Source organism: Trachemys scripta, chromosome 25 (genome assembly GCF_013100865.1).
Source record: "Trachemys scripta elegans isolate TJP31775 chromosome 25, CAS_Tse_1.0, whole genome shotgun sequence".
Lineage (NCBI taxonomy): Eukaryota > Metazoa > Chordata > Testudines > Emydidae > Trachemys > Trachemys scripta.
In genome coordinates this window covers 2,243,013-2,256,019 of record NC_048322.1, presented here as the reverse complement: position 1 = coordinate 2,256,019, position 13,007 = coordinate 2,243,013, and the positions used below count along the sequence as shown (strand labels likewise).

The window sequence follows — 13,007 nt, the reverse complement described above, 5'->3', positions numbered from 1 at the left end:
TGGACAGAGCCCATCAGAATATGGGCCCTTCTTATTTCTGGGAGCCATGGGGGCATCTCAGTCCTCTTCAGAGTTGACTGGGTCTCCTGGGCAAGTTTCAGCGTGCTCCCTCTTTGAGCCCTGGGGATTTCCAGCCTCCCTCAGTGAAGGCCAGAGCCCTGAATGCGGCCAGCTCTCTCTTCGGGGCTGGAGATGCTCCACAGACAGTTCCTTTCCCAGGGTGGCCCCTTTCTGAGTAGAGCAGGCCTCTCCTATAAACTCCTGCTCCAGTCCGGGCATGGTTTGAAGGTGTGGAGGGGCTGGGCCAATCCAGACTAAAGCAGCAGTTTAACCCCTTCTGTGCCAGCGTGGGGTTTATATAGCCGTTCACAGGCACCCAGGCCCAGGGAATGGCCCCCAATCAGCCCCATGCCTGATGTGGTGGGGCGACCCACTGGCAGCATTGTCTTTGAGGGTGCTGCTTCCACTCCCTCCCCTTCCCCTTTATTGCCACCACAACGCCTGTCACCTTCACACCAGAAGGTGTGTTTTGTTATCCTTTTCCCTACTCCCCAGGATCTGTTGTGCACCCTCTGTCATTCACCTCTGTCTGAGGAGACAAGATGGGTCATGGGGCGCGGGTGATGCTATGCTGGAGATCCATCATCACTGAAGGAGTGGCAGCCTTGACCCTCCTTGAAGGTTGCCGGGATGTTGACGTGCACTGGAGGAGAACTGGGGCTTGACTGAGTCCACAGACCATTTGGCCCACACTGTGTCACTGTAAAGTCTGCTCTGCATTGCTGCCAATTGCTGCTGGTGGCGTTGTGCTCGTAAGTCTCTGTAATGCTGTCTTCAGGCACTTGAGAGCATGAGCACCAGCCTGAGGCAGACTGGTAAGAAGCAGGGAAGAAAACCCAAATTGGTTGTGAGGTCTATATGTAGATTTCACCAACCAAGTATCCAGTGTAAACGCTGCAGGCACAGTAACGGCATTAACATGGAATCACAGACAGTCCCTTTGGGTCATCTCATATATCTCACCTTTGTGACAGATGGTCCGTTACACCGGGGGTTCTCAACCTTTTTCTTTCTGAGCCCCCCCCCCCAACATGCTATAAAAACTCCATGGCCCATGTGGGCCAAAATAACTGATTTTCTGTATAGAAAAGCCAGGACTGGCATTAGGGGGTAGCAAGCAGGGCAACTGCCTGGGGCCCCATGCCACAGGGGCCCCCACAAAGCTACATTGTTTTGGCTTTAGCCCCAGGTGGTGGGGCTCAGGGCCCTGGACTTCAGCCCCATGTGCTGGGACTTCAGCTTTCTGCCCTGAGCCTTGGCACATCTAATGCTGGCCTTGCTTGGCAGCCCCCCTGATAACTGCTCATGGCCCCCCAGTGGGCCCCAGACCCCTGGTTGAGAACCACTGCCTTACACCATGAATCACACCAATGTTCAGGTTACTGCCAGTCCCAAAGGACCAGTCACTTCCTTAGGTGAATTGAATCGTAGATCTCCCAACAAAGACAACACTTGTAGTCAGTCCTGTCATAACCTGCCTTAAGATTTATTTAAGAGGAAACGAGAGTTGTTTACAAAGTTAAAAACAGGTAATCATATAGATGCAGACAAGTTAGTCTTAAATTTCAAAAGGTAATAGAAGCTTCTATAATAAGCAAGCCCTACATATTCTTTAGGACTAACCCCAGCTAAGCAGCTGGGGATCTCTTGCTTATGCCTAGAAACTTTGCCCCCCACAGTCCAAGCAGCATACAGATAATCAGTTCTTTCTGTATGGGGTTTTTATGCCCTTCCTACCATGTGCTCTGAGCTGGAAACTCAGCTAATGGGAAGTCAAGAGCACAACAGTCTTTTGTCTTCTTTAACATCCCATAATGGTCTATCTGGTGTTGATGGACCTTTCCTGCGAGGCAGGGTGTAATGTATTCTGTTGCCAATCAGCACTTCACATAGGTAAAGTCTCTCTCCTGTCTGGTGATTTACATAGCCACAGAGGCTCACAATGCAACTAGTCAGATACTAACCCAGGCAGCAACTCAATAAAGCATGCAATAAAGTCTAAGCACATTGTTATAATTCTAATACCTGTTTTAACAATACTAACACAGGTGAGTCAGACTGATTCCAGCTCTGCATTTGTCCCTGTTCAATTAAGACATGGCGGCTTTTGCAAGAGCTATCACCTCATCTGCCAGTGTCACAGGCAGGATGGGCAGGGATGGTGTCTCTAGTTTCTGTTTGCCAGAAGCTGGGAATGGGTAACAGGGGATGGATATTTTGATGATTACCTGTTCTGTTCTTTCCCTCTGAAGCACCTGGCATTGGCCGCTGAGCTAGATGGACCATTGATCTGACACAGTGGGCCCTTCTTATGTTCACAGTCTCTATCAGGAGTATCTATTCATTTGGACTCACTGGGGAGCCACAGAAAGAAACAAGGTGTGCTGAGGCAAGGAGGCCCAGCCTCAGAGCCCTCAGGGTCACACTTGTCAAAAGCTAAAACTAGGCCCAGCCCATGAAAGGGGGCACTGCCAGGAGAGACTGTATAAAGGCTGGAGAATCAAACAACTTTGTAAACCTGAGAGAGCTGCCTTGGGGACAATGACAGGGAGAATCCCCAAAGTGACTCCTTTGATTCTGCTCTTCTCTGGCCTTTGATTCATAGAGTCATAGAACTGGAAGGTGTTGTGTATTTGGTTGTCATGGTTTTTGTTCCTATGGCAACTGAGTTAGATTATTAGGGGATAGCCAGCCAGTTCCAACTGGCTGGCCAGGTCAGTGAGTGTCTGTAAATAAATGGTTGCTTTGTAAGCTTGCTGCTCTCTGGTCTCAAATGATTTCTTCCTAAACCTGCTGCCCCCAAGGATATGACAAAGTGGCGATGAGGGTGGGATTCCTGTGCTGCCCCAGCAACAGAAGGAAGTAGAAGTCAAGGTAAAGAAAAAGAAAAAAAAAAAACCTTACCAAACTCTTTTAGCTGTTGCTTGTTTGTACTGACTGTGAAACTGAAACTAAAACCATGGCTACACCTACAGGGACACTGAAACCTTTTGATGAGAATATAGGGCAGTGGCATGTGTATACTGAGCATTTTGAGCTTTTTGTTATTGCAAATGACGTTACAGAAGTGAAGAAGGTGCCAATATTCTTAAGTGTTGTAGTGGCTAAAACCTACTTCCTGCTACGCAGCTTACTACAGCCTGTTAAGCCTGAGACCAAATCTTACAGTGACATTGTGGAAATCCTGGGAATCCCATGCACTGCTACAGACTAGGGACCGAATGGCTAGGTAGCAGTTCTGCAGAAAAGGACCTAGGGGTCACAGTGCATGAGAAGCTGGATATGAGTCAACTTGTGCTCTTGTTGCCAAGAAGGCTAACGGCATTTTGGGCTGTGTAAGTAGGGGCATTGCCAGCAGATCGAGGGACGTGATCGTTCCCCTTTATTCGACATTGGTGAAGCCTCATCTGGAATACTGTGTCCAGTTTTGGGCCCAACACTACAAGAAGGATGTGGAAAAATTGGAAAGAGTCCAGCGGAGGGCAACAAAAATGATTAGGGGTCTGGAGCACATGACTTATGAGGAGAGGCTGAGGGAACTGGGATTGTTTAGTCTCCAGAAGAGAAGAATGAGGGGGGATTTGATAGCAGCCTTCAACTACCTGAAGGGGGGTTCCAAAGAGGATGGAGCTCGGCTGTTCTCAGTGGTGGCAGATGACAGAACAAGGAGCAATGGTCTCAAGTTGCAGTGGGGGAGGTCCAGGTTGGATATCAGGAAAAACTATTTCACTAGGAGGGTGGTGAAACACTGGAATGGGTTACCTAGGGAGGTGGTGGAATCTCCTTCCTTGGAGGTTTTTAAGGCCCGGCTTGACAAGCCCTGGCTGGGATGATTTAGCTGGGAATTGGTCCTGCTTTGAGCAGGGGGTTGGACTAGATGACCTCTTGAGGTCCCTTCCAACTCTGATATTCTATGATTCTCCAAAACCACTGGTAATTGCTGAAAGATATAGGTTCCACAAAAGAGACCAGAAAGAAGATGTAACAGTTGTACAATTTGTAGCAACTTTGAGAAAGCTTGCAGAACACTGTGAATTTAAGGAGATGTTAAATGATGCCCTGTGTGACAGGTTAGTGTGTGGCCTGTACAGTGAAGCTATACGGAAGCGCCTATTGGCAGAGGCTCAGCTTACCTTACAGAAGGCTGTTGATATTGCTGTCTCCATGGAACTGGCTACAAAGGAGGCGCAATACATTGGTGCATCCCTTAGGGTGCATAAGGTGTCACAAGTACCTACCCACAAAACTGTGGGGAGTCAGGAATGTTATCGCTGTGGTAAGTTGGGTCACCAGTCATCAGAATGCTGGTGTAAGGACCTGGTGTGTCGACATTGTGGCAAAAAGGGACACATTGAGTGTGCCTGTAAACAAAAGAAAAAGAGGTCTGTGGTCTGGCCGACCAAAAGGGGAACCATGCATACCCTAGAGCAGACCCAGGATGACCAAGGTGACACCTCATTGCAAGAAGAAGTGCCACTGCATGTTTTGTCTTTGGCAGTGGGCTCACATGAATACTGGGTAACCCCGTTGTTGGATGGCAAACTTATACACATGGAGCTGGACACCGGTGCAGCCATCTCGCTGGTCTCCGAGACTGTGTATAAAGAAAAGCTACAGCATCTTCCGCTTAAGGCAACAAAAACTGTTCTGAAGACGTATACAGGAGAAGCTGTGCCCATGTTGGGCACTATTGATGTTAAGGTGGAGCTCAATGGACAGACTGTTAAATTGCCACTGTTTGTGGTGAGAGGTAATTACTGAGCCTTAATGGGTAGGTCTTGGCTTGGGAAGATTCAGCTGAACTGGGCAGAAGTGCACCGAATGACTAAAGAAGTAACCGGTCTGACCACTATACTAAGGAAACATGCTGCTGTTTTTGGAGAGGATCTGGGAAGCATGAAGGGAATTACTGTGACATTGAACATTAAACCTGATAGTCCACCAAAATATCTGAAAGCCAGAACTGTGCTATATGCCATCAGGCCAAAAGTTGAAGCGGACCTGGAGCACCTGGTCATCAATGGAGTTCTAATACCAGTTACCCATAGCCCTTGGGCCACTCCTATCATTCCAATAGTGAAGAAAGACGGCTCCCTCCGGATTTGCGGTGATTTTAAAGTCACTGTCAACCCGGTGTTGTGTGCAGAGCAATACCTGCTTCCCCGCATCTATGATCTCTTTGTGGGCCTGGCTGGGGGACAAAAGTTCAGTAAGATTGATCTGAGTCAAGCGTATTTACAGATGCACGTCAATGAAAAGTCTCAAGAGCTGTTGACGATTGTGACTCATAAGGGGCTTTATCGATACTGTCGCCTACCCTTCGGAATAACGTCTGGTCCCGCCTTGTTCCAGAGGGCTATGGACCAGATCTTGTGTGGCTTGTCAGGAGTTCAGTGCTATCTGGATGACATCCTGGTCACTGGAAGGAATGAGGAGGATCACCTAAAGAATTTAGAGGCTACCCTACAAATACTGGAAGAGTACGGACTGCGAGTCTGCAAAGACAAGTGTGAATTCTTCCAGCCCTCTGTTGAATATTTGGGACACATCATTGATGCTGCAGGTCTTCATAAGGCCCCTGCCAAAGTTAAGGCTATTGTGGAGGCTCCCCCACCTCAAAATGTTAGCCAGCTGTGCTCGTTTCTAGGACTCTTGAACTATTATGGAAAGTTCATCTCACAGTTAGCCACACTGCTAAAACCACTTCACGAACTCCTTGGGCAGAACAAGACCTGGAAGTGGACTGAAGCCTATAATGTTGCATTTAACAAAGCTAAGGATGCATTGCTAAATTCTGAAGTTCTAACGGACTTTGATCCATCCTACAATTGGCCTGCGATGCATCCCCTTATGGAGTGGGAGCAGTCATGTCACACATTATGCCTTCGGGAGAAGAGAGACCTATTACTTTTGCTTCACGCACTCTAGGCAAAGTAGAAACTAACTATGTCCAAATTGAACGTGAAGCATTGGGAATCATTTTTGGAATTCGGAAGTTTCATCAGTATCTGTTTGGGTGGAAGTTTACTCTTCCCACTGACCATCGACCTCTGATGTCAATTTTTGGACCCTAGACAGGCATTCCCCCATTAGCTGCTAGTTGTATGCAATGTTGGGCATTGTTACTTTCAGCGCACACCTATGAAATTAAATATCGGAAATCCACTCTGCACGGCAATGCAGATGGTCTCTCAAGGTTGCCTTTGCCAATCAAACATCAAGATAGTGCCCAAAAGGAAATCTTCTACTTTGAACAGTTAGAGAATACACCCATCACTGCTACTCAGATAAAGAAGGCAACTCGCGTTGACCCAGTATTGTCCCAAGTTATGGGATGCATGGAAAAGCTCGACACACCTCTCCGGTCTTACCTGACCTTGTTACCTACATATCCAGGAGGACAGAGTTATCGATCCAATCTGGTTGTTTGTTGTGGGAGAGACGTGTCATTATCCCACCACCACTGAGATCACAGATGTTAGAACAGCTACAGTCCGGTCACTGTGGAATAGTGCGCATGAAGGAAGTTGCTCGAAGCTATTTTTGGTGGCCTGGATTGGACAGTGCTATTGAAGAGAAGGCAAAAGCTTGTATGTCATGTCAGGGTGTGAGGAATTTACCCCAGTGGACACCTCTACACGCCTGAAAACCCGTGGCAACGTACTCACGTTGACTTCGCTGGGCCCCTTGAAGGAAGCATGTTCTTGGTGGTGGTAGATGCCCACTCTAAATGGCCCGAAGTCTCTATAATGCAGTCTGCTACTGCAGAGAGTACTATCCAAAAACTACGGGGACTCTTTAGTCATTTCAGTCTGCCAGAACAACTTGTGAGCAACAACGGATCGCAGTTGGTCTCTCAGGAGTTTCAAAATTTTATGAAGGCAAATGGATTACACCATATCACTTCAGCACCATATCATCCATCCACCAATGGATTAGCTGAAAGATTTGTGCAGACAATTAAACAAGCTTTGAAATCGGCACAGGGACAACACTCCATTCCAAAGCGTCTGGATACCTTCTTACTTTCCTACAGAAACACACCTCATGCTACGACCAAGGCATCCCTGGCCTTTCTAATGGTGGGATGACAGCTGCGCACTTGCTTTGATCTGCTGAAACCTTCTGAACCCTGACAAATTGTGCAACGTCAGCAGCAATATCAAGTCATCAGACGGGCACCCAGAACAAAAGACCGAACCTTTAGCCCGGGACAGCTGGTTTTGGCTCGGAATTATACTTCTGGAGCTAAATGGGTCCCTGCCACAATCATCACTCAAACAGGACCTGTTTCCTACACAGTCCAGACTGCAGAGAATCTCACCTGACGGCGACATGTAGATCAGCCATTGCCAGTCCTCAGGACACATCTTCAGTTGAGTTGTCTGACTTCACCTCTTCTGGCGAGACCCCGAATCAAGAATCACCTGCTCCTGACTGTTCTCCTCCATTACTGCCGGCAGCTGAGATACCCCTTTGCCCGGCACGAGCTGATACCACCTCCTCACCCGTTCGCGCTGCGAATCCTGAGCCCATTGTCAGGCCTGCGTCCATGGTACTTTCGGGTGCAACAACACCAGAAGTTCGCCGTAATCTACCTAGAGACAGAAGACCTCCTCAATGACTGGTTCTTTAGCTAGGGCAAACCTATGGTTATGGGGCAAAATAATTCCCCGGGTTTAGCCGGAAATGGAGGCAGTCTGTCCTCCTTCTCTAGTCTAGTGTTTGTTTTATTTAGGGGATGTTCTTATTTAAGGGGGGAGGAATATGTTGTGTATTTGGTTGTCATGGTTTTTGTTCCTATGGCAACTGAGTTAGATTATTAGGGGATAGCCAGCCAGTTCCAGCTGGCTGGCCAGGTCAGTGAGTGTCTGTAAATAAATGGTTGCTTTGTAAGCTTGCTGCTCTCTGGTCTCAAGTGATTTCTTCCTAAACCTGCTGCCCCCAAGGATATGACAGAAGGGACCTTGAGAGGTAGCTAGTCCAGTCCCCTGCACTCAAGGCAGGACTAAGTATTATCTAGACCTGGGGTCTCCAAACTATGGCCCGTGGCCCGGATCTGGCCCGGGGCTTCCATTTGTCCAGCCCTCCAAACAACAGGGGAGAAGTGAACAGCTGAGTAGGCACACCGAGCAGGCAGGGGGAGGGGCCGCCGGCAGCAGCTCACACGGGGCAGCAGCACAGCTGAGCTGTGCAGAGGGGTGAGTGCCTTTGGGAGCCAGTATCCCCCCAAAAGGGGAGTCAACTTAGGGGAGAGTTGTTGCTTCAGCAAAGCAGGTATAGGGAGAAGCAAATAGGCAGGCTGCAGGCAGGGGGAGGGGCTGCCGGCAGCAACTCGGTGAGGGGGGGTAGCTCAGCTGAGCTGTGCAGAGGGGTGAGTGCCTCTGGGAGCCAGTGTCCCCCCCAAAAGGGGAGTCAACTTAGGGGAGAGTCATTGCTGCAGCTGAGCAGGCATGGACCCCTCCCTTAGGAGTAAAAATACAAGCCAGGTGTTTAATTACATCTCCAATAAATGGAGTAAAGAAGATGGAAATTAACAATTTCATAATGGTTAAATTTTAACTATATCACTAATAGAACCAAACAGTATTTGTATGATACAAATGTGTGAGTTTTTAGAAATAAAATTAAAAAAGTGAAATGATTTTTAATATATTGACAAATATTTTGTGTGATTTCACAGTACCTGCATCGAGTAACTTTTATACCTGATTTAGAATTTAATGTAACACTGACACAGTAGAATAGTGTTGTTTTTTAACGATTTTGCATATATTTGCATATATTTAATTTCTTTCACAGTCTCTTCGACCCGCGAAGCCCCTTCAAAAATCTAGTATGGCCCTCGTCTCATAAAGTTTGGAGACCCCTGATCTCTAGGCCATCCCTTGAGAGGTGTTTGTCCAGCCTGCTCTTAAAAATTCCCAATGATGGAGGTTCCACAACCTCCCTAGGCAATTTATTCCAGGGGTTAACCACTCTGACAGTTAGGAAGTTTTTCCTAATGTCCAACCTAAACCGTCCTTGCTGCAATTTAAGCCCATTACTTCTTATCCTATCCTCAGAGGTTAAAAAGAACAATTTTTCTCCCTCATCCTTCTAACAACCTTTTATGTACTTGAAAACTGTGATCATGTCCCCTCTCAGTCTTCTCTTCTCCAGACTAAACAAATGCAATGTTTTCAATCTTCCCTCATAGGCTATGTTTTCTAGACCTTTAATCATTTTTGCTGCTCTTCTCTGGACTTTCTCCAATTTGTCCACATCTTTCCTGAAATGTGGTGCCCAGAACTGGACACACTATTCCAGTTGAGGCCTCATCAGCGTGGAGTAGAGTGTAAGAGTTACTTCTTGTGTCTTGCTCACAATACTCCTGCTAATACATCCCAGAATGATACTTGCTTTTTTTGCAACAGTTTAACTCTGTTGACTCATATTTACCTTGTGATCCACTATGACCCACAGATCCCTTTCCGCAGTACTCCTTCCTAGGCAGTCATTTCCCGTTTTGTATGTGTGCAACTGATTGTTCCTTCCTAAGTGGAGTACTTTGGATTCATCCTTATTGAATTTCATCCTATGTACTTCAGACCATTTCTCCAGTTTGTCCAGATCATTTTGAATTTTAATTCTATCCTTCAAAGCACTTGCAACCCCTCCCAGCTTGGTGTCGCCTGCAAACTTTATAAGTGTAACAGAGAGACTCTGCTACTGGGAGGGTTTCACCATATCTCAGAGGGTTACACCCTGGTGGGAGGGGGTTAGGCATCTACTGGAATAAGGTCATTCTGTGCTTCACAGTGAGGCAGAACCTAGAATGTCCATTAGCAGGGAAAATCCTGGGGGGAATTGGCATGTGGGAATGGACAAAAACCCTGTCTGAAATCTCCTACATTGTCCTTCTCACTCTGGCAGGCTACAGAATAACATCCACGTTTTGCTCCAGATCATCCCCTCCTCCCAGGGGGAAGGAAATGGCTTCAATGGAGCTGGCTAAGGTAAAGGATTATCAGGGATCTGGTGATGGGTTCTGCTTGGAGGGAGAGGAGCAGTAAATGTATAGGAGGGTGGGAGCTGCTCAAAGTGGTGGGAGGCAGGAACTATCTAGGGTGGGGAAAGGGAGGGGACAGGATCTAACAAACCTGCTGAGACTTGTGTAATCTAGGGTGTGATGGGTTGTCACCCTGGGGTGCAGTGTGGGGGGCTTCTGGGAACCACTGTGCCCTCTAACCCTGAAGCTGGGCTTGCCCTTCTCACACTGCTTTGCTGGAGATTCAGCCAGCCTCTCCAGGCCCTGTTATCACCCAACACAACAGCAGGTGATGTCATGAATCCAACTAAGCTACCTGGGTGCTTTACCTAAGCCACTCAAGGACAGATAGAAGACAACAGCCAATTTCCCAGCGATGAGTGATAGCAAAGAAATCAAAGCAGATTAGTTAGGCTTAGTTTGAGTTTTTGGTTATTTCCTAACATACTAGATGGGTAGAATTTGAATTAGCAATTTCTCACCCTGACTGATGATAGAAGCAGTCCATCAAGTTTCCATACCCAAGCTTGAAATCCCTTTACCCTGGGACCAACACTTCCCCCAGTTCAGTCTTTGTTCCTCAGGTGCTTCCTCAGGTGGAGAAAGTGAATAAGGAAAAGTTATTTACTTGTTCCCATAATATAAGAACTAGGGGCCACCAAATGAAATGAATGGGCAGCAGGTTTAAAACAAATAAAAGGAAGTTCTTCACACAGCACACAGTCAACCTGTGGAACTCGTTGCCTGAGGAGGTTGTGAAGGCTAGGACTATAACAGGGTTTAAAAGAGAACTAGATAAATTCATGGAGGTTAAGTCCATTAATGGCTATTAGCGAGGATGGGTAAGGAATGGTGTCCCTAGCCTCTGTTTGTCAGAGGGTGGAGATGGACAGCAGGAGAGAGATCACTTCATCATTACCTGTTAGGTTCACTCCCTCTGGGGCACCTGGCATTGGTCACTGTCGGTAGACAGGATACTGGGTTGGATGGACCTTTGGTCTGACCTAGTATGGCCATTCTTATTAATAGATTCATAGATTCTAGGATTGGAAGGGACCTCGAGAGATCATCAACTCCAGTCCCCTGCCCTCATGGCACGACCAAATACTGTCTAGACCATCCCTGATAGAAATTTGTCTAACCTACTCTTAAGTATCTCCAGAGATGCAGATTCCACAGCCTCCCTAGGCAATTTATTCCAGTGTTTAATCACCCTGACAGTTAGGAACTTTTTCCTAATGTCCAACCTAAACCTCCCTTGCTGCAGTTTAAGCCCATTGCTTCTTGTTCTATCCTTAGAGGCTAAGATGAACAAGTTTTCTCCCTCCTCCTTATGACACCCTTTTAGATACCTGAAAACTGCTATTATGTCCCCTCTCAGTCTTCTCTTTTCCAAACTAATCAAACCCAATTCTTTCAGCCTTCCTTCATAGGTCATGTTCTCTAGACCTTTAATCATTCTTGTTTCTCCTCTCTGGACCCTCTCCAATTTCTCAACATCTTTCTAGAAATGCGGTGCCCAGAACTGGACACAATACTCCAGTTGAGGCCTAACCAGCGCAGAGTACAGAAGAAGAATGACTTCTCGTGACTTGCTCACAACACACCTGTTAATGCATCTCAGAATCATGTTTGCTTTTTTTGCACCAGCATCATACTGTTAACTCATATTTAGCTTGTGGTCCACTATAACCCCTAGATCCCTTTCTGCTGTACTCCTTCCTAGACAGTCTCTTCCAATTCTGTATGTATGAAACTGATTGTTCTTTCCTAAGTGGAGCACTTTGCATTTGTCTTTATTAAACTTCATCCTGTTTACCTCAGACCATTTCTCCAATTTGTCCAGATCATTTTGAATTATGACCCTATCCTCCAAAGCAGTTGCAATCCTTCCCAGTTTGGGTATCATCTGCAAACTTGATAAGCATACTTTCTATGCCAATATCTAAGTCGTTGATGAAGATATTGAACAGAGCCAGTCCCAAAACAGACCCCTGCAGAACCCCACTTATTATACCTTTCAAGCAGGATTGGGAACCATTAATAACTACTCTCTGAGTATGGTTTTCCAGCCAGTTATGCACCCACCTTATAGTAGCCCCATCAAAGTTGTATTTGCCTAGTTTATTGATAAGAATATCATGCAAGACCGTATCAAATGCCTTACTAAAGTTTAGGTATACCACATCCACTGCTTCTCCCTTATCTACAAGACTCATTATCCTATCAAAAAAAGCTATCAGATTGGTTTGACATGATTTGTTCTTTACAAATCCATGCTGGCCATTCCCTATCACCTTACCACCTTCCAAGTGTTTGCAGATGATTTCCTTAATTACTTGCTCCATTATGCTCTTATGTTCCAGGAGTTCTCTTGTGTGGGGAATGAGGCCAAGAGATGATGTCACACCCACCTTATGTAGCTTTTCCATATGGGGGGAACACTTTGTTCCAAACTCAGTTCCCAGTCCAGTTTGTGGAAAAATATTGGTACCAAAATAGAGTTCAGTGTCATGTGGTCTGGTCACATGCCCTAGCATGCCCTGCTGAGTCATAGGCCTTGGCCACACTTGCGAATTACAGCGCTGTAAAGCCACCCCCAGCGCTGTAACTCACTCCCCGTCCACACTGGCAAGGCTTTTGCAGCGCAGTATCTCCGTGGTTGCAGCGCTGTATGTACTCCAAGTCCCCGAGAGGAATAGCGTGTATTGCGCTTTCGCTGCGGCACAGATGTGGCCACCCAATGCACTGTGACTGGCCTCCAGAAGTATTCGGCAGTATCCCACAATGCCTGTTTTAGCCACTCTGTTCATCAGTTCAAACTCTACTGCCCTGGCCTCAGGTAACCAACCATGTGACCCGCCCTTTACATTCCCTGGGAATTTTAAAAATCCCCTTCCTGTTTGCTCAGCCCGGC

At 46.9% G+C, this 13,007-nt stretch overlaps 1 protein-coding gene across 3 annotated transcripts in view; it reads left to right on the top strand.

Annotated features, from left to right (window-relative positions):
* Positions 1-13,007, top strand: part of LOC117870017 (zinc finger protein 154-like) — a 46,409-nt gene that overhangs the window by 14,058 nt on the left and 19,344 nt on the right. For all 3 annotated transcript variants that reach the window (XM_034757185.1, XM_034757186.1, XM_034757184.1), the window contains exon 2: positions 9,976-10,058. In XM_034757185.1, the coding sequence (XP_034613076.1) occupies positions 9,976-10,058 (83 nt within the window). The remainder of the gene's footprint in view (positions 1-9,975; positions 10,059-13,007) is intronic.